At 45.0% G+C, this 22,150-nt stretch overlaps 1 protein-coding gene across 1 annotated transcript; it reads left to right on the top strand.

Moving 5' to 3' along the window:
• Window positions 1-4,580: 4,580 nt before the first annotated feature.
• TBPL2 (TATA-box binding protein like 2) lies at window positions 4,581-22,135 on the top strand. The gene is made up of 7 exons (XM_080394521.1): window positions 4,581-12,064; window positions 15,117-15,523; window positions 16,520-16,607; window positions 17,283-17,374; window positions 18,229-18,396; window positions 20,014-20,108; window positions 21,899-22,135. The coding sequence occupies exons 1-7, from the start codon at window positions 12,014-12,016 to the stop codon at window positions 21,976-21,978; spliced, it is 981 nt and encodes a 326-aa protein (XP_080250647.1). The 5' UTR covers window positions 4,581-12,013; the 3' UTR covers window positions 21,979-22,135.
• Window positions 22,136-22,150: the final 15 nt, after the last annotated feature.

Genomic DNA, 22,150 nt, shown 5'->3' with positions numbered 1-22,150 from the left:
ACGCGCGACGCCGCCTCCGCCGCGCGCCGCCCCCCCGCCTGTCCCGCGCGCGGAGCCACCCCTGGCCGGAGCCCGCCCCGGGGGTCCCCACGGGCACCCCCGGAGCGGGGATCGCCCACCCGCGCGTCCCGGGAGCCTCCCACCCTGGATGTACCCGCCGCCTTCCCGGGCGCCTGGGGATCGTCCCCCAGGCGGAGATGCCCAGAGATCTCCTCACCCATGAGTGGGGGCCGCCCCCCAAGCCAGACCTGCCCCATGCAGGGACCCCGCTGCCCAGACCCCCCGCGCACTGGGGTCCCCCTGCCCAGACCCCCCCAACCTCCCAAATTAACCCCCCTGTGCCAGCTGTCCCACAGCACCCCTCTCCACCGTCGGCCCGGGGGCCTGGCAGGGTGGCCAGGCAAGGGGATCCCACGGGCCCGGGCCAAGCAGGCGCAGCGCACCCCGCGGCCTCCCACAGCACACGAAGGCCACCAGGACACCTCCCCATGACCAGAAGCACGGCTGGCCCCTAAACTTCCCTCAATTGCCTTAAAACCACCTGGGTCTGCAGGGAGGAGCGCAGCACGCCATGTACCAGGAGCTTCTTCAATCATGGCCCTGCCAGTCTGCAATGGGGGAGCTTTTCAGCTCTGACTTCTTCAAGCCCTGACTTTTTCCTCCCTCTGACATAGTTCCTCCCCGCAGTGCTGACGGGGCAGATTTTTTTTCACCTTAAACATCACAACAGCTCGCGCACGAGATCAACAGCTGACCATGGATCCGTGGGTACCCACGGGGATGAAAACCGATGCTCTGCCATGTAGTTACTTGGGGACAACAGAACAGCCCAAGAAGCCACCAAGGGCACCCATCCAGCTCCATCGCTGGGGGACTGACATCAGTTCTCAGTGTCCCAAACATTGATGGGAAAAAGCAGACTCCTGCACTCAAGAACATTCACCTTTTCAGGCAGCAGGAGTGATGACAAGGACCACTGAGCCAGCGGTGGGTGTGGGTCAGTGCCAGCACTGGTCAGGACCAGCATCCCGAGCCCGGCTGTGGAATCCACAGTGGCTGGCCACTCTGCAGCCAGGAGGCAGTCAGCAAAAGGGAGTTATCCCAGCATAGCAGGGAGGCTGGCATCGCCCCAGGGCTTTGCATGTACCCTCCCTTCATTTCTCCAGACCTCTGGCAATGAAGAGCCTGGTTTAACTTCCAGGCTCTGTTGCTCACAGCAAACAATGTATTTGTCCCAAAGCATCTTTGAGAAATCAACTGCTCCACAAGCATTCAATATCAAAGGACAATTTGCATCGAGCTGTGCTAAGAGCTCACCATCACCCTCTTTGCCAGCCAGCCCTGTGTGTCACTCAGCTGCAGGCTACCACCGCATTTCCAAACTATCTGGAGCGAACAAAGGCGGCAGTGCAAGGCTGACACTGGCAGAAGCTGTGCCTATGCATGCAAGGCTAAGCGAGTCCGGGAGGCAAGGCCATGGTGGCAGCTTTGTCCACGGGGATGTGCAGGAGACGGCCACTTTGAAAGCAGGACTGGCCATCAGCTGGTGAGGCAGAGTTTTGCTGCTTCATCCCAGAGCTTCCCTAGCTCAGCATATCCCAGCTGGTCACTCTGCTCTTGCAGGACTGTTGCTGAGTGCAGCACATGAGCCAGCCAAAGGCAGTATCTGCACCCTGCACTTGCAAGGTGAAAATTTAAGGCCAAATTTTGCTTATATTAGCCATTTTAGTAGCTGCAGTTGTTGTGGTGGGGCTCGGCAGCAGCAGATTTTGCCGATGTTTAATTGCTTTTGTCCACAGCAGAGTTTTCCAGCTGGCATCAGAACCAAATCACCATTTCCCAAGAGTGGGAACAGATTTGCTGCCACACAGACAGGGGAGGGGGGTCCTGCCAACAGGAGGAGAAAAGTTGGGGCCAAGAGCCAGGGAAGAGTGTAGGAGGGGCCAGAAGCTGAGCAGCAACAGAAGAGCAGAGAGTGCAAATCCGGCTGCTTACAGCTACAGATCTTTCTCAAAGGCAACTGCCCTGCTCTCTGGTCACTTACTACCAGCTCAGAAATTTCAGGTCCTTCACGTCTTATACATTTGCCACAACATCACAGTATAAGGCATGATATAAGGACCTGAAAATGCTTTTACTTCGTATGTTGTGTACCAGTGCCCAACACCTAAGGCAATAAACTATCTAGATTATGTGGACTGGGAAACCTGGTGGAAAAACTCACTGGAGAGCTACTGCTGTGCAGATTAGCCAGCCAGGGTAATGATGCTGAATATCCCCAACTGCAGGGAGGAAATAATGCAAACAGTCACTGAAATCCCAGTCACATTAGGCAGCCACTCATGGGGAAAAAGAAAAGGTTTAAAAATGCCGCAGGAGCCCTAAGTCATTAGCTTTGTCAGGAATTTTGCTTTCTCACATCACAGGGAAAAAGCCTTCAGATCTGTGGATACAGAGAAGGCCTGAGAGAAAGGCACGCTATGCGCTTAGCAGGGCTGTAAGTCATGAAAGCTGATTATTGTTAATTTAGCATTTTATATAAGAATGGGAGAGATCCTTATCAATGCCGGAAACAAATGCCCTGCAAGTTTCAACAGCTTCGCTGATTCCAGTTAGGAAAATAAGAACATGACCAAATGCTGGATTTTTCTCTCTATTTGCGCTAGATTTTTTATACATTTTACAAGCATGAATTCCTACAACTGCTAGGAAGTGGAAATTAATAGATAATGTGCACATGTGCCAAAAAAGTTTTCAACTGCTGCTAAAGAAGGTGACAAAAATTACTACAATTTTCTTCTCATGGTAGTAAATGAAGAGTAGCTCCACTGCAGAAATTTGAGCTACACAGAAAAAGATGTTTGATCAAATCCAGTTGTAAGGAAATAAAAATACATCTGTCCTAAGCAGAATCTGTCATCAGAAATGACATTGGAAACTCTTGCAAGAAGACTAAAAGTTCCTAATAAAAACCAGCAGTTTAAACCATGACACTGTGTGTGATCAGTGTGAAAATCCATCAAGCTAATACAAGTCTCCACATAATTCACATGCTATCACAACATACATATGTTTCTAATTAAGCTGTGATGATCACAGTCTCATTTTGTACTGCCGAAAATCCAGCTAATAACATGAATTATTAGAAGCTGTTTCAGAGCTCACTGAAAAAAATTATTTATAAACTATATCCACCCTCCATTTCTGGATTTCACCATTGTAATAGAGCACTGGAAAGCCCAAAACGGGGTTTAAGCTTGTGCTGTTCAATTCTATCATGTTCAAAAGAGGACCAACTGTAAGCAGCACAATTAAAGACACCCAGACAGCTCAGTGCCAATCTCGGTGACTGATGTTTTCAGAGTGATCAGACTTAAATTAGGACTTCAGGCTCTTCAGTCCTAACCTCCTTATACAGATCCTCCTAATACAGACCTGGGATTAGTCACTCTCAGCTTTTGCATTTGCAAAATAAAATGGAAATCCCAATGGGAACCCTCTTGCCTTCCCTCCTCAGGCTGCTGTTCCCATACCAGACACCCAAGCCGCAAACATCTGCTCCCGAAACACTGTGGTTTATACCTAGCGTGGAAGCAATTGGGTAAGCACTGCATCTCACCTGGCTGTCCAGACTGCACAGCTCATCACCTCTGGCCGTGCCACGGCCACCCTAAATCCATGCCAGCCCAAGACAGAGCCCTTCTGACCATCCTATGCACCAACACAGGCAAGCAGACTAAAACAAGCACCTAAATCCCTGCAAACTCAAGGCCTGCCATCAGTCTGAATAATCTCTGCTAATTTTCAAGTCACTAATTATTCTTACACCTGTATCGGATGGCTTTATCTTTTCTTCCCAAAAGAGTTCAATTTTGACTGAAAAGCAACAGCTTTAGCTGGAAGAGCTCACTTTAAAGGAAAACCGATTTGCTGTGACTCCAGTGGGTCATCAGGTCTGAGCCACAAAGGTGGAATTTAATTTCTAATCTGGAGATTTCAAGCCTTCAGTATCAGATATAGCTAAAGGCATCACAGTGAAGCTGGACAGAAAAGCAGCTTTCTGAGCAGCACAATAATAAACATGCTTTGAATTCACATTCGAGTACTGTTTCAAAGCAAGTTTCAAATATTCTTCCTCTTTCTTGGTAGCATCCTAGCAGAAGATGATTTTTTCAAGATTGGATGGGTATTGTTAAGCAAAGCAAATGAAGAAATGACACAGAAAGTACCTTGTCTCCTGTAAAACACTCCCTTGTGTGGAATCACAGTGACAGTTCAAATTCATTCTCCCATTCATCATTCATAGTACCAGTTGTTATTTATGCTATTCTACATTAATCAATAGCAGGTTTGAAATTAATACTCTGCTTCATCAATACCTATAGAATGAAGATATTTTCCTTTGCAAAAAAACGAAACACCAACGCAACGCTCCTCCTAAGCACAGACCCATAATTCACCTGAAACGTAGCAGGATGGGTAGCAAAGAGAAACAATATGCAGTGACAGAGAGGGAGGAAAAAAAGAAATGGAAAGTCAGACAGACCTTCTGCTCCAAGGGCTTTTTCAATATGAGGCTGGCTCAGCATGTTTTCCTCCCGCAGCCAGGGAAGGACATTGATTGAGCTCTGCGAGGCATCACGGGAACAGCGTGTGTTAGGCTGTGACAAACTTCTAACGAAATGTGCAGCAAACAGGCTTATAGCCTGTCTGGATAAATCAAAGAGTGCAGGAAGCATCCCAGCTGTTCATGCCACCACAGAGTAAGTTAATATTAAGTATTTTGTCTGTGGCTACTAGAGGGATGCAGCCACCTGCCTGGTGTAGTAAGTGTCATGCCAGAGGGGATCTTTGTTCTTTGGTCCCCAGTTTGCCACCTTGCCATGCACCCGTGTCCCAAGGGTGGCTGCAGACTTGGAAAGGTTTGCAAATCCTTGGGTCCAAGGAGATGTCCTGTGAACAGTGCAAGGATCACTGGTGCCCCAGGAGACCCAGTGACAATTCCCAGCAGCGTCACAAACTCCACACACATCCCTCTGTGTGTTGCTGTTTAGCGCCTCATACTTAAAATAAGCAAATATTCTTCTCTTCAGCTATATAGCCAATCTTTTTAGATAGTGACAAGCCTCTCCCTAGTGACCCTACTTTGCCTATGTTGTGTCTAAGGGTTTCTATCACACCATTTGTAAGGACAGAAAGGGTTAAGAACCAACTCGGATTCTCTAGGGAAAATAGAAAGGCACCAGAAAAGAAACCAATTGAACTGATTATAACCAAAGGGACAAAAGGAGGTTTAGAAGGTGCTTTATAATACAGAGAAAAGCATTATTGTCCTACAGGGAAAAACATGCCCATTAACAAATTAGGTGAGAGTCCAGTGAGATGTAAGAGGTCTGAAACAGCTGCATTCCTCAACGCCTTTAAACTATCTGTCTTCACATGCTTCATTTATTTTGGCTAGCAGCACTGCCCGTGCCAATCTAGGAGTAAAGGGGACTGTAAAAATACTTGGGGATAAATGTGAGTATTTTTAATGTTAATAGGCAAAACCTAATTGATCTGAGAAACACAATTTGGGTTTTAGAAAACAGCCAACTTAGGACACTCCCAAACACAGGCCCATCTGGGTTCCTCATTTTCCTCAAAGCATTGCTGAGCGTACCTTAGCAACTCTACCTGAGCGGAAACAGAGCTCAGGGGAGCTACTCTTGTATTTATGAGTTGGTTAAATGCCCATTGAAGGGAGGCCAAAGCAATCACAGCATTTAATTACTTCTGACAAGTTGCAGATAAGTAAACTGAAGGGGGGGGGGGGTCCGAGAGGAAAAAATTACACCTTCATAAGGAGGGGCACTGTGACAAGTTAGCTTCTTCCACAGCCTGCAGACACCAAAAATACACTAAAATATTCCATAATAGTATCTTGGATTGTATGGGGGAAATTAACTCATATTCCACTTCTATACACTGACCATAAAAGCTAAGGTGTAAGAAAGCATGATGTCCATAGTCTAATGCCATAGCCTGTTCAAGGGAAAACTTACTAACAACAGAAACTGCAAAGACAGCAAGGAGGAGTGAGGAAGATCCAAATGGAGGGATGAGGCTGTACCAAAAGGGATCTCACACTGGATTCCTGCCTGGCTGGGATGAGCATGGAAATGAGATGAAGCACAAGAAGTGCACATGACGGCAGAGCTGGGTATGGACTCCTTCATCACGGCTAAGCTAACTGCATTTATTGGCAGACCACAGGCGAAGGCCTAGAGTGATAGAAACATGACTGCGTTAACAGTTAATTATGTGTGTTAAAAGTTAAAAAAAAAGACAGGGCGGCGGGATTGGAGCTTCTGCTGACATCTGGCAGCATTTTGGGGAAGTCTAGCTTCTCCTGAGGTCTTCATTGACTCAGAAGCACTGATTTGCTTGCTGTTAACTGGAGGAAGAGGCAATGAGAACTGACTAATCACCAAGTTGTGCACCCTGCGGACTCATTCTGGTGTCAGTCATTATATCTGGCTGATCACTCAGACAAAACTAAGTTTTACGGGGATTTCAGTGACTGGTCAGCAACCCATCCCTGGCTCATTGTGTTTGCACAGTATTTAGTTGTCCTCCCCTGTACAAGAAGCTAGTAAAAATCTAGTGGTGGCGTAACTTTGCTGACGCAGCAGTGAAGGCGTCACAGTATATGCTCTAATTCCTGGAGAGCTTGCACTGAAGGTCCTAGACGTGCTAATGTCATTGCTCACGTCTTCAACGTTACTGCAGCCTCTGTAAACTAAATTAACAGAGGTCTGTTAGCATCTGCTCTGCTTTTCTGTGCAAACACACGAGTGCTATTACTATATTGTTTTTCCAGATAAGGTTTAAAGGATCAATATTTAATTGCAGCAGTAGGTTCAAGGTATGAGACAGTGTTTGCATTAGAGCGATTTGTCACAAAACTTGGAGGGAAACAGCAGCAGTCAGATGAACTATCGCACATTCACCTCATTTAAATGCAATTCAATTTAGACAGACCATTTGGCACAAAAATTAGCAAGATGACTTAACAAAAAGCACAGAATAATACTTCTGAACCCAGGTGTCAGATACATTTGTGCATGATGTTCATGGAGGAGCTGCCCAAGAAAGCCTGTAGCCATTAATTGCTATGTTGGCAGCCAATGTTTAAAGCCCCCCTCTTCCCCCCTTTTCTAGCCATATTTAAATGCAATACAGAACGAGAAATAAAAATAGACTGATGTGTTCTCCCACACACAGCAGTACAAGGCTTAAGAGCACAGCTGGGCCAGGACGAGTGGATTTCTGTGCAAACAACATACAGAATGCCTTCATTTAATCACTTTGCACAGATAGGAAAATTAAAAGAAGCTAACTGTATAGTTTTAAAGTCACCATTCAGCCTTTCAGTTGAGACAGATGACTTTTACTTACAGTGCTTCCTCTGGCATTCAGTGGAAGATTTGGCAATCCTCTCTGGGTCTGGTTCTCAGCTATTCTCTGACACAGGGGTAGTTACGTGTTGTCATTACACATAATAGTGCTGTAGAAGCCAGAAAAATGGCTCTTTTCTAGCCAGTTTACCCCTTTTCCATCTGATAGAAGTGACTTTCTTTCCCGATCCAGAAGTCAATGTATGCTGAGCATTGACCTCACGCTGGCCTCTGCCAGCAAGCATGTAAAGCACATGCATTAGCAGACAAATGCTGAGGGTCTGCTAATGTTTGAAAAAAGTACCAAATCCCCCATTACTGTCCTTCTCAGGGAATAAGAGCACCTAGTTTAACTGGGACAAAGAAGCAGCAGCCTTACCACTGTGTGACCTGGGCTGCATTATCCGATGCAGGGAGGGACACAGGGCACTAGGGGGTAAATGGGAACTTAAAGTCCTTCTTCCCATCACCCAATAAACTTGGAAAATTAAACTAGATTCTGACCCAATTTCAAATCATTATAACCTCACTTCTGTAAGAGGGTTACTCCTGATTTGCACAGGGGCAACTCACAGCCAAATATCAAATCTAATGGATTTAATTCTCTTTACACCAGCATAATCTAATGATGATACACTTAGTAATTCACACTTAAAAGTCACATTACTCACTGCTACTCAGTGAATTGTCATGATGGCTTCTTTCCTTCCCTGGCAATAAATCCAGTTTCTACTGACACTGACAAGCATTGATCAGGTCTAGAATGGAATATTACAGGACAAGTAAGTATGAGAGAGTGATGGTCACACTTGTCAGACCAAAGGCACTCCAGCATCTCTGTCTGAGTTGCCTTTCGGGCTGCAGTTGCTTCTCGAGAGCCTTGCCAACTCCATGCAGGTCTTTTGCTCCTACAGAGCCTGCTAACCTCACTGCAGCTCATCTACTTCTCTCTCTGACCCCCTTCTGGGGTCCTCACTCTATCTATAACCCTGGCAAGAAGGCAATCAAGGCATAGGGACCAAAACAGGGCTAAACCAAACAGAAGGAATCACCTTCACAAGACTTGGATTCTGCCATTGATAGAGAAGCATAGAGTCCTGGGGCATTCGGAGACATCTTGTGCATAATATATTGCTCTTGGAATGCGATCCTGCTCTCACTTGCTCTTCTACCCCTTCCAAAGGCAAGGCTTTAACATTGCAGGCAGCAAGAGTACCAGGAGACGGAGCTACACCTGAGACAAGCTACACACTTCTGAGACAATTACAGCTATAAAAGTTTAGCATAAAGCTCAGGACAGCAGACAGCAGAACACTGTCAGTCACGAGCTTTTAATTCTCAATTCTCAAACTGGCTCCTCAAAAAGATAAGATAAAGCCAAAGCAGATAAACCAACTTCAAAGCAAGCTGCAAGGCATTTACAGCATGCTAGAATAGAAGGCAGTTGTTGAGAGCACTAATGAATAAAACAGGTAGCGCTTCCTTACTGAATTACTCCTTGTCCCTTCCAGGTTTTTGGAAGTCTACTGTGACTAGTCCCATCCCATAACCAGACTACAGCAACCAGGTAATGAGGGAATGTCTGCTACAGGAACATTAAGAGACCGATACAGGAATGCTTAGCAGAAGCTCTGTGAAATAGTCTTCTCCAATTAGTTATCCAAGGGAGAATGATACTGAATGACTCTTACAAAGAATGCACAAGGCACTTATTGTTCTACTAACCATCAACTTTCTAAGTAAAATTAACCAATTTGCTAATTAAGACTCATGACAATTCATCATTGCAGTAACTAGGCGCATCAGATGATTCATTGCCCTGTAACTGGCTCCAGCCGCTCCAGGATGTGCGTAATGGCTGCCTCCACCATGCAGAAGGGAGCGTGGCTCCCTCCCTGCTCGGAACAGTCCTGCTCATGAGTCACCTTAGCCTGGCTCTGGGCAGCTGCTGCTTTCAAAAGGGAATTAAAAAAAAAACCCAAACAAACAGGGGGTTGGGGGGGGAGAAGGTAGCTTGAGATAGAAATAATTTTTTCAAGTTGGGATGGGAAAAATAGCTGCCCTTTCTAATGTTATTTGACCTGGATGATTAGAAACTGAGCAGGTAAGTCTCACAAGTTCCAAGCTTTAAATTTGCATCTGCCCAACTGATGACAGGGGTCAGAGTCTCCTGCACAAGAAGGAAGGAAAAACACTACCTCACAGCAGAGAGAGAATGATGCCTCTGATGACTAAGAAGGGGAGACCCAGACAGTGGGAAACTTGGTGACGGGGAAGCCCAGGGACTCACTGCATTGCCACTCTCTGGATGTCCCACTACCTGGGCCTCCACTCGCTGGGTTTCCCCAGCTCTGGGCATCCCACGCACTGAGCCTCCTGCACATTGGGCACCCTGAGTGAATACCCAGCCTTGAGGAAGAGAGTGTCAGCACAGAGCCTTCCCGAGGCACAGCCATGCCTGCCCTCCCTTGGGCAGCAGCCAGAAGACCCTTCCCCTACATCAAAGCAACTTAGAGAGCTTGAGTTGCCCACACAATATGACTCTAGACTCCTTTGATGATCTTTCAGCTTTCTAAACATCTTTCCTTCTTCTCTACCTCAAGATGGGTAAACAGTCTTACACCCATTTAACAGGAGAGGCACCAAACTCTGTGACTTACCCAAAGTCACATCGCCTTCCACTGGTGCCCTTGCCATTTGCAGGGTGCCCCTATCCAAGGCAAGAAGCAACACCAATATTAAGAGATTTGTATTTTAAGTTGATCTCTGATCATCTCAGGCTCACAAAATGCAAATCAGTCCCCAGGAGCTGTAAGATTAACATATCTCATCTCCAGGGGGTTCTGCAGTGCAACGAAGGATTAATTAGTTGAGGAAACAGCACCACAGCTGCAATGCTACAGACAAGGCCACACCAAGGAAACACCATGACCACCTCGATAATCTAGCTTCCCAACTAAAGCACAGCAGTAGTGTTCACAGGCTGGGGGAGTGCCAATCTCCTGTCCCTGTGAGATGTCACTGTGAGGACAAAACAAATTCAGCACAACCCCTGCATTGAATTCAATGATACCTTGTCATTGTGGGCAATGCAGGCCCACACTGTCATAAAGAAGCCCGTGAGGGCTGTGTTTGCCACTGCTGGTGGGAGCACGACCCCCACCACAGCCCTTGGTACTGGCAATTGTGTTGACAAAAGCAGCTCAGGCTATGGAGCTGTCTAGAACCACCCCAATCACCCCCCAGCCCCAAACAGGATGTTTTAATTTTAACCATCCTGAACTGGTCCCAGCTAGCTCCACCAGCCTTGGTAACTCAGGTGTAATGTCTCAGAGAGCCTTCTCCTTGCTTTGCTGCTCGGCTTGCCTCCTGAGTGCTCCAGGACAGGCTTGTGATGTAAATCAACTTGCTTGAGGCTGAATTTTTCCAGAGCCAGAGGGATTTGGCACCTGTAAAGCACTGGGGCAAGGTAAGCCCTAGAAATACCACGAAACCAGCCCAGCAGGCTGTGCTGAGAAGGGAAGAATGCTGTCAGCCACACATACTTTGCCACAGGGATGAAGGGTACTAATTTAAACCTTTGCACCTCTGGGGCAGCAAGAAGAGCCTGGCAACACCTCCTAAAGACTTGCTGCATGCCTGGGCTTTGACATCTTCTTCCAAAGGGTTTCTTCAGCTCAGCCAGCTGTTTGCAAGCAAATCTCACAGCGGAAAGCAAAGCAAAGTCTAGCAGAGCAACAAGTACATCAATCACGACAGTAAGCACATCTACCCCTCCAAGACATGAACAGGGACATGTCACCAGCTGCACCTTCACAGAAACCCATCCACCCATCACTGCACAGTGACAGCACAGGAGGAAAGGAACAAGTCTGAAAGCAACTGTAGGCATCAAGTCAAGCAGCACCCAAGCTGAGCTGCGTTAGCAGCAACAGGCTCCTGCAGCACCAGCTGGTGAGGCCTCCTCCCCAGGCTCTGCACATGTGAGGCTTTTGAAAAAGGAACATTATTTTTTTTTTTTTAAATTTACTTAAATCATCACACATAAAGAGCAGAAACAAGAAAGAACAGTGAAGAAAATGTCTGCAAGAGGAGGACAACAGTGGATAGAAGAATAGCTTCTTCCCTCTCAGCAGCATTAGCCACATGGGTCTAGCTAAGTACAAGCTATTTCATTGCAACGCCTCCAGCTGGAGATTTATAATTTTGGACTGGGGCTCCTCCCAAAGGACCAGATGTGCCTTATTGCATATGATGAGGCAGGTGGGAGAAATTAAGGGCACGTTACACTGGTTCACACCAGCTGGAAACAAAGCCGTACCTCTGCAAGGCCCAAGGCACAACTCCCGCTCCTAGGGAGCTCAGGAGCAGGTTGGGTTCACAGACCACCTACCTGCGAGCCCCCCACAGGGCAGGTGAAGGGCACAGAGGCTGTTTGATGAGGTAAAAATCCCCCCAGGAGGGCTGGCAGCCTGGTGGCAGGGCGCGGCTCCCTACCAAGCCCCCCGGTGCCGCCCCCGGGGTTAAAGGTGGGCCCGGGGCGGCGCTGAGAGCTCGGACGGGCGGCTGCAGCTATGGATGGCGCGTCGCCGCTGAAGCGGTACCTGGAGTGCTACGGCGGGCAGGTAGGGAGGGGAAAAAAGTTTTGTAATAAAGGAAAGCTGCGTTGGCCGGGAATCGAACCCGGGTCAACTGCTTGGAAGGCAGCTATGCTCACCACTATACCACCAACGCCACGTTGAGAAGTTTTCCCGCCCTAATCCCAACTGCGGCGCCGCGTTCCCGCCCGAGGGCCCTGCCGCGTTCCCGCGCCTGGCCGCCGCCTCCGGCCCGGCCTCGCCCAGGAGAGCGGAGCGCTACAGTGGCCCGGAGCCGCTGGGTGCATGGAGGAAGGGGCGGAGGGGCTCTCTGCTAGGGGAGGTAGCTCTTACCTGCTGCAGGAGCAATGCTGCTGTGGTTAAACTCGCTATGAAGCGCTGTTTGTGAGGAGCGGCCTGTGTACTGGGGTGTGCTGACACTAAGGGAGTAGGAGGCTCAGATCTCTTCATGCTGACTGGTAAATGTTTGCAAAAACTGCTTTTCTTCGGTATTCGGAGTAGCCCTCCTGGTGTCAGGTGGCTGCAGAGACAAGAGGGTGAGGGAGCGGGTGGTGAGGGTCAGACTCCACAGCTGAGCAGCATCTTCACCCAGGGAATGCAACTGCTTCACCTGCATCCTGTTGTAAACTACTTTTCAGCTCAGAAAAATGGGTTTAGCACAGGCTGTTTAAATCCAGACACCTCCTTACGGCAGTCAATAAAAGTCTTTGAATATGGCCCTATAAAATAATGTGGTGAGGTATAACCAAGGGTTTATAAATGCTACTGACTGTGCTGAATACTGAAGCATTTCAGGCTTGCTGAGACACTTGATAATAGCAGATATGTGAAATATCACTGCAGAAAGAAAAAAAAATAAATCCAAGCCTGTTGCTTAAAGCAGCTGGATTTGATTTACATGTACCTGGCTTGCAGGGATTCCTGCAGTGGAAGTGAAAACGGCTCTTTTCCCCCTTTCCCCTCAAGCCGCCCCCAGCTTGGTGATCTCAGACAGGATCTGTGTGTGAAATCTCCTTCCTGGAGCTGCTGGGAGATGTCCAAAGCTATGCGGTTGCTGGGGCCTTCTGTGAAGTTAATTAACCTAGAGTCTATAGCAATAACCCTTGGCAGCCAGCCCAATATAAACATGGTCTTGTGCCCCCTTTCACAGCCTCTGAGCATCTGTCTAACAAGAAGGCAATCTTCCCCAGTGCTTAACCCTATAAGCGCTCTTTCCCAGAGCAGTTATATGGAAACTGGATGAGAAAGGAAGATTAGCTTTCCGTTTCTACCAGCTCTATGTGGTTTACTTTCTGTTACTTTTTTTTTTTTTTTTACTTCTTTTACAGCTGTTTAATACTTCCAGCCTCCTGTACCATTAATTTCTCCATCAGCTTCTTTCTTTAAGCTATGCCACAGACTGGGATGTGTGTGTTTGACTATTACATTTATCACATTCTCTGATGCCCCTTAGCACAATGTGTGAGTAGTCCTACAGGCTTGCAGTGATGAGGCTTTTCTGTGCCATCTTCTCTGCATCATGATTCATACAAAACTTTCCCAGTTAGCTCCTGTACGGCTGTGCCTTAATCCACTGGAGGTCTTGCAGGGACTGTGCCTTCACGTGCTGCTAACTTGAAATAGATTTATTTAAAACAGATGTATTTTAGTTATTCCATAGCATGTTGTTCTTTGTAACTGTTAACACACTTGTATCTGAATGCTTAATTCTCAGGTAGTGCTCTTGGATCCTGTTTCCAAGGAGCTGAGGAGTTAAGGAGTACCTAGCCTTACTCACTGGCATACTGCCCCATCTGATCTCGTGTGGGGCTATGCATCTAGAAGTCAGTTTTAGAAACAGTTTAGGACCTAGGTATTCATGATGCCTTCAGAGCTAGACCTGATCACATCTGTATTCAAGCAAGTAAGGGTTCTCTGGGAGGAGTTGTCACTTAGTAAGATTTTTCCAAGTATCTTCAGGAAAATATACTGCGAAGTAGGAGCAGAGATCTCCCTGTGTGCATGCTTGCATTGCTAAGTGAGATGATTAGCACTCAACATAAAGCAGCAGTAGCTTAGGGCTGAAAAGCATTGATCTGGAAACCCTGCTCCCACTGGAGCTCTGGCAGTTGCTGCCAACTGAAGGGCCTCAGTCTTGTGCACTGTTCCCTGTTCTGATTTTGTGCTTGGACTTCTCAGGTTCTTCTGGCTCTTGAGCCTAAAAGTGCCTAAATGAACACAAAACCTCTTGTATGAATCATCTAGTCCAAGCTGTCACTTGCTGTGGGTGTTGGCAGAAACCACCTTCTTGCAAGAAGCTTTTCAGTAACTAGAGGCTTATGCCCTAATAGAGAAGGGAATAAATCCTTTCCTAAACTCTTGCCTCCTCAATATTATGAAACCTTTTAAATGGCTTTTAAGAATAAATAGCTGATAAAGAACGTTAGTATGCAAGAACTTGCTTGCAGATATGTTTCATGCTTGATCTGGGAAAGGATGCTGGCTTTGCTGACTGGGCCTCACTTAAATTACGCTGGTGACCTCCAGCAGCTGGAAGAGGGAACTGCCGGTGATTCTGTGAGTTGCTGCCCTCTGTTGCACAAATCCAACACGACACTGACACTGTCCCCTGGTAGCAGGGAGAGGAAATAGTAATATACCGAATGGGAGTTAAACCCAGCCAGAAAATGCCAGCTGTCCTCTTTGGAAAAACTCAGGAGCAATTATGCTGGTTATGTGCATAACTGAGGCCTGACAGCAGCTGTGAAGGGCAAGGCACCAACAATACCTCTAGTTACTGCTGAAGGAAGGTATATAGTTAATTTCTCAATTTGTGGTATTACAGTATTCTAGACTGCCTTTTAAGTGTAGTGGGAAAATGTGTATCTCTGCTATAGAAGTTACCTGGATATCTATATGCTGATAGACAAGCAAAGGACACACTTTCAGATCTTAGGACTATTTCTTACTATAATGTTCTGGGAAATGGGGTGAGGAATGATTGAAACTTTCTCGCTGAACAGAAGGTTAATCTTAATTTAGTCTCCCAGTTAAACATTTTAATACAAGATCCTTAATGACACTTTTTCCTTCATTCAAGGATGACCTCTCAACTAGTGATCAGCTGTTTACTTCCATGAGCCCTTATGATGTAGACCTTCCAATTCAAACAACTGAAGATGTGTTGTTCGCTTCTCAATTTAATCAGCCCAAAGACTTTCCTACAGACTTCTCATCTGTGGATCTCAGCTATCTTCCTGATATCATCCAAGGTAACCCAGAACAAAATCTATCTGAAGATGGCTGTGAAATACAAAAAGAGCTTGATAGGTCAGCATCAAGAAGTGAGGACAGTGGTATCTTCAAGGATGAAAGCAGCTCGTCACATCCAGATGCAACTCAACCATCTCCTGAGGCATCTGGTGTGTGTCATCCTCTGATGCCAATGACTCCTGTGACCCCAGTGACACCTGCATCAGAAAGCTCTGGCATAGTGCCTCAGTTGCAGTAAGTTCATGTATTATATATGTAGCATATATAATAGTTTTGCTTAAACTGCAAGGTAGTGCTCTGACTTCTCACTTAGAGAATGTAGCAAAAGTATGGTTTGGTCTTTAATAAGCCCAGCCAAAAAACTAGAGGGGCAGTTCCTCCTCTTTGAGGAGAGGTGGAGAAAATGAACTGACAATATTGGAAGGCAACTGGATTCTGCGCTGCGCAATACAACACAAAAATGGAAGTGGCACAGAACAATACGCAGCTTAGCAAAACAGGGGAGAGTGGACTTAATAAACATGCTGAGTGAGTAACTGAAATGCCAGTGGCTTTTTAAGGGGGGAAAGTCTCTTTAAAGGGAGAAGTGTTTGGTAGAAATAATTTGTATATCTTATGTACTGCTAGTTATTTCAGTCTGCAGGATGAGAAGACAAGAATACTTGAAAAGGAGGACTTCTTCCATCAGGGAGAAAGTTAAGGGTGACAGCAAGCTCTCTGGGTTTAAAGATGTCAGCTTGCTGCTTTTGTGAGCAGAAATAGTCTGAATTGAGCAAGGGGAAGGGGCATGACAAGAAGCATGAGAAATTCTGGCCTTGTTAAAAGGTCCTGTCCTGTCTAGGCTACAGCAACTGTGGAGTAATTTATACCTGTACAGAATAACATACCCTTATCCACCCTGAGTGCTGTAGTAATTCTGTAAATACTCGTTAATGGTTCAAGTCAAAGCTGTAAAAGACTTCAGTGATGTAGTTATTGGAAGACACACAAACTCAGTATTCGGGGACTAATAATTTTGTACTTTGTTGTACCTCAAACTGTAATTTTGGTATTGAATTACTTAAATTTTGCCGAAAGCTGCTTAATGCTAGAGTGGGAAAGAGATAGGCAGGAAGTTAGTTGATGGCAATTATTAATTAGAGTGTGACTTCACATTAAGCTAATAATGCTGGGGGTTGGTTCTGCAGTGGCTTGCTTTTGCAATAAGAATTTTTTTCTCTCATTCCTCAGGAATATAGTGTCAACTGTAAACTTGGCTTGTAAACTAGATCTGAAGAACATAGCTCTGCATGCCAGAAATGCAGAGTATAACCCAAAGGTAAATCTTAAGGACTCAAAACTGTGCTATCACTTAGCTTTCTCAGTGCTAATGGATTCTAATATAGAAGTTCACCATGAGCTTTGTACTTTTTCTAATAGCACTGTCTTGACCCACAGAAAAAAACCTGCAACTTGAGCCTGTTAAAGTGAAAGAAATACAGGGGACCACAAGGAGATTTTATTTTTTTTTTAATAAAGCCCCAGAAATGAGATGTTATGAAGCTGTTTAAGAAAGGAGATGAACGGTCCCACCTGTGGCTAGCAACCTCCAGCTGAAATGGCCCAAGCAGCCCTTGTTGGGGGGAGGAAGGATCAGCCCTGAAATTCTTGGCTGGAGGAAAGAGAATTACTGGAGTCAAACTGGTATTACAGGATACTTCTATCAAGTGGCCTAGGCTGTAGAATCTCACTGGGAATTAATGGGCTTTCTGTAAGTGACTCCAGACTGCTCCACAAAATGTAAGGGACCAGGCAGTGGTCCTGTGACTATAGTCTTAAGCCCCTTGGTCCTAGGGAGGTGGAAAATAGTTTCAGGGTGGTAAATAAACACTTTTACAAAGCAAAGGCATGCTGTGTTGAGCTTTGCAAGTGACAATTCTTGAAAGAATGAATAGAAATGCAGTACCAGCCAAATCTCTTGGCTGGACTGTGAGGTCTGCCTCTGAATTTGTAGAGGTTTGCTGCTGTGATCATGAGAATCAGGGAACCACGAACAACAGCCCTCATCTTCAGTTCAGGAAAAATGGTCTGCACAGGAGCAAAAAGGTATTTTTTTGGTTTTCCTGCCCTCTAAAGGTCTGGGTCTTGCAGCTATGCCTATATTGTAATGAAAAATGTCAGAAAACCTTGTTTAAATTATCTAGCAAAGGGTTGTCATAATTGCAAGAAAAAAAATGAAACATTGGTATTAAAAAATGTCTAGCTTTCTTCATGATGGCAGTTTAATAATTACTGAACTATGTGTTTCTGTCCCTGACCATAGATTGAGCTGAGCAGACATTAGCAGAAAAGCTGCTAAAACGCCCAGGAATTGTTAAGGGATTATTTGAATTTCTCACTGACTTTGAAGTGAATTAGGACATAACTTGTGTCTGTCAAGTCTCTCTTCAGTGTCTGTGTTTGACACATCTGCCTCTAAAGGAAATGGGAATTGGAGAGAAGCAAAGCTTATTTCTAAACTCTGAAGTTCAGCATCTGCCTTGGTTTTTATGTCCCTAAATTGTCAGTGAGATAATGCATTAATTTACAGTTTAGAAGACCTCTTTTCCCACCCCAGCTAGCTAGATGATTGTACTGTTGTCTGCAGTCTACCTCTTAAAACAGCTTCTCAGAGCTGATCCAAGGAACTGAGAAAGAAACCTCTGAAGAGGGGAACTCCTGGGTGATGCAGCGTGCTCCATTGTGTTCAAATAGACCACAGGAAAGTGAATGACTAAGTGCCTTATTCCTTTTAGCTTGCTCAAGTGGCTCTAGGGATAGAGGCCTGCTGTTTTGTGCAGTAGCGTATCTTTTTCTGGAGCACAGATTAGTACGGTGGTGGCTCCTAACTGACTTCCATCTTGAGAGCAGAAGAAAGCACTAATCAAAGATGCTTTTTGCCCCCTCTGCTCTTCCTTCAGTGAAGAGCAATCACGGCTCGCAGCCAGGAAGTATGCACGCGTGGTGCAGAAGCTTGGGTTCCCTGCCAAGTTCCTGGATTTCAAGATACAGAATATGGTTGGGAGCTGTGACGTGAGGTTCCCTATCCGGCTGGAAGGTTTGCTTCTCGCTCATCAGCAGTTCAGCAGGTGTGTGGAATTCAGATTTACAACCCCATGCAACTTGAAATGGTGTCATTGTAAGCTACAAGCAGACTCAAATTCTGAGGCTGTACAAGCCTGGAAGAAGAGAGTAATAATTAACTGGATACTGAATATCGAGCATGTCTTTTGCTCACAGAAAGACATACTTACTGGTCAAGCAAGTGTGACATGGCTGTAGATGCCATTGTGTTACAGTAAAGATCGTAAGGTTTATCTTCTGCAGTAACTCCTGTTCTGAGTGGGGCACAGGCCAAAATGACCCTCTGATTAATTGCCAGGATAATGTGCAGCAGCTAGCAGTAAAGCTTCCAGTGCTTGAAACCGTGACTGACGTAATTCAACAGTGAAGGGCTGTTGTAAATTGCCCTCCTGTGTATTTTTCACTGCTTTCTCCTTGCCGGGACACCATAAACACCAACTCTAGAAACCTTGTAACTGAGAGCATACTACAAACTGTTCAGTCACTTCTGGGGTAGATGGGATGCAAGTTAGATCTGGTTAAGATGAGGGGCTCAAGAACCACTTCTGGGTTGTTTGCTCAGTTGGTTAATGAAGATGCTGTCTTTTACAAAAGCTTTCTTTGACTGTGATGCTGTTGACAGATTCTTCAGTATTACTGCATATTGGCAATATGTACCAGAGATTTTCTTTAATCTGAGCAGTGTTGGTGATCATCATTTTACTAGTCTCCTGTTATTGCTGAGTGCAACGTTAAACCTTAGTGGTTTATAGTGTCAATATAGTTTATATTGTCAATATATAAGGTTTATAGTGTCAATAGGAAAATAACTGGTCTTGATTAAACACTTCAGGTTTAATTGGAGCAGCTCTTAAACTGCTTGAACCTGGGCTGTGCCCTTGCTCCATGTGAAACTTGAATACGAAGTGGGCCTCTTAACTCCTGTCAAACCAGATGCCAATCTGCAAGGATAAGGTTGTTAAACTTCAGGCATGAAGCCAGATTGCAGCTGTAAAATATAGAACTGAAAATACAGTGTGTTTCTCTAATATCACTTTGGTCCTTTCAGTCTGGATCTCTGTTAGACATCAATTTAAAGTAAACCTGTGGTTGAGCGATGGGCATGCTGTGCCTTCAAGATGGGCTTGTTAAGAGCTAGTTATTGCCATTGCTGAGGAAAGGATAAAGATTTCAGCACTGACAAAACCAAAATTCTGTTGTCTTTTTCAACTAGCACTGCATTTAATATTTTGCATTTAATTTGGGGACTAAATACATATATTAAAGATTCACTTGGCTGTCATTTTGTCTGAGTTGCACAAGATGCTTCCTCATAAGGGCTCTTTGCAGACTACAAAGGATTTGAGTACTGATCGGAGATTACAGTAACGTCTTCAATGCTATGGGAAATCACAGTCTCAGAAATCTTTAAAAGTAAGCATGAGGTACTTGTACCAGCTCCAGCTGGGAATACCAGTTTTCTCGTGAAGATGTCTAAAACATGACCTGCCTTTCTCTGGGTAGCTAGCTAAAATCTGTGGATTTAATTATTCTATTCTTAGTATAATTAAAGAACAGTTTATGCATACAACACTGAAATAGTATTTGCGTTTTACTAATTTTACCTGCTTGGTTTGAAACAGCTATGAACCTGAACTATTTCCTGGCCTTATATATAGGATGGTCAAACCCAGAATAGTGCTGCTTATCTTTGTGTCTGGAAAAGTTGTGCTGACTGGTGAGTGGTCTCCCTCTGTATATCTCTAATCAAATGCTACCATATCTTCAGAGGAAGCATTTAAATTGAACATTAGCTAAACTAACACCTTGCCACAGTAAAGCCACTTGGAAATCTTTTTAATGCCTGCTACTGCTTATCTGTGTTTTCTGCAGATAACAACATCAGTATTGTACTAGAATCTCATATTGCTTCATATAGAGTCTCATATTTCCATGTTATTAAACTTGAGTGTCTTTATTCAAAGCATAATGCCATGTGTCAATGTACAGAATCCCAACAGGATGCTGACATGCTAGTTACTACTTAGTCACTTAAATACTAATATCACAACAAGCAATTTAAAATTGCTTGGACAGGAAGCTAACTTCTTAAAACACTTCACTGACAACATTTAGCAGGGATTATTAGAGGAAAGGGTGGAGATCTAAGGACTTGTTCTAGAGTGTTTGGCAAAACACTCATGAAGCAAAAGCCTCGCTGAGTAAGTGTGCTCAGTAGATATCCGTACCTCAGATCCCATGTCAGAAAAGTTGAATTTCTGAGTGCATGTCCCTAACATGTTCTTTTGTAAAGCTCATGAAAATACTTTTACTCAAGATGTACTGAAAGGTAAATGGTACTTGTTCCCAGAGGACTCGAATGCTGTATGTACACTCACAACACAGCTTTGAGGTATGTGAAAGATAAAAAGAGAAGTGCCTGCCTTAGCCAGAGATTCTCGCAATCATAAATCATGAATGAGCTCAACTAACTGAAGAATTGGACACTGTACAAAGCTTGAATGCTTTTCCCTCCAATGTGTGCCCACCTTCTTCTTGGGTCTCAGTAAAATCAGTCTGGTCAGTTCCATTCCACTGGTACTTGCATTTTTGGGTACACTAATTGCAACACCCTTGAGTGTGCAGCAGGCCCAGAAGCAGTGAGGTAAGCCCTGGAACTTGTGTTCATGTGGAACTGTGAACAAGGGGTGCAACTGTAATGACAAAACTGAATTTACTGAGCTGTGAGTTTTTTTTCCCCTAGTCAGGGAAGTAACTTTACTTTGAAAGTAAAAGTTGTGGTAATGCAGATGAATTAGTCATGCCCAAGTGTGTTCTGAGGGAAAGGTTTACATGCTCATCCAGAGTAGCGCTTAATCCATCTGCTAGTTCATTTAAATGCACTTTTCTTGTAGCTGACGTTTGTTGTACTAGCATGATAGTCATGTCACTGGCAAGGAATGTGCCTGCCTACTGCATTACAGTTAGCATACAAGACTTGGCATTAAAAATTTTCTTGCAGTAATATGGAAAAGGCTAGCTTTGAAATCACAAGTGCCCTAACAAAGCTTAAAACCAAAAAAGCTTCTCAGGACTGAAGGAGGGGAGTTCTCAAACCATGGATCAACTTCCAGTATTGGGATAAGTGTCCATCACTTCTTGTTTCTATCTTTCCACTTACGAACAGGCAGAGCTGTTACTGTTAAGCAGGTAACACCATAGTTCTTCTCAGTTCCTTCCCCCACCCCTCCCAAAGCCAATGTTTAGCACTTGGAAAGAGTAGCCAACTGCTGGTTTGGTTCCACAGATTAAACAAAGCTAGTCTAGTCTTAAAGCAAAGCAAGCTAGAAATTATTCTTTGTGAGGTGGCAGAAGCATGATGGAAATTCTGCCTTAAACTAATAGTAAGTTGCTTTTAAACTCCTGTGTTTCTTCATGCTTTGTAATCTTTATTAGGTTTGAGTTGGATTCAGTTATTCTCAACACTCTGTTAATTCTTAACTTGTTTCTTCCTAAATGTCTTTCTAGGAGCAAAAGAGCGTTCTGAAATCTATGAGGCATTTGAGAACATCTACCCCATTCTAAGAGGTTTCAAGAAATCATCATAACGTGGCCCGTAAAGCAACTAAGAATAATACATGGGTTTGTATTACTATGCATAGAACAGAAGCAAGGGCACTTCTGGACCCCGTTGTACAGTTGTGGATTGTTAAGCAAACAGTGCTATTCTGAATGCTATAAATGCTTATGCCTTTCTGTAGTTTGTGAGATGTCCTTTTT

Source organism: Falco punctatus (genome assembly GCF_963210335.1).
Source record: "Falco punctatus genome assembly, chromosome: 7".
Taxonomy (NCBI): Eukaryota; Metazoa; Chordata; class Aves; order Falconiformes; family Falconidae; genus Falco; species Falco punctatus.
The sequence above is the reverse complement of the archived record's forward strand: the minus strand, read 5'-3'. Positions and strand labels throughout refer to the sequence as shown.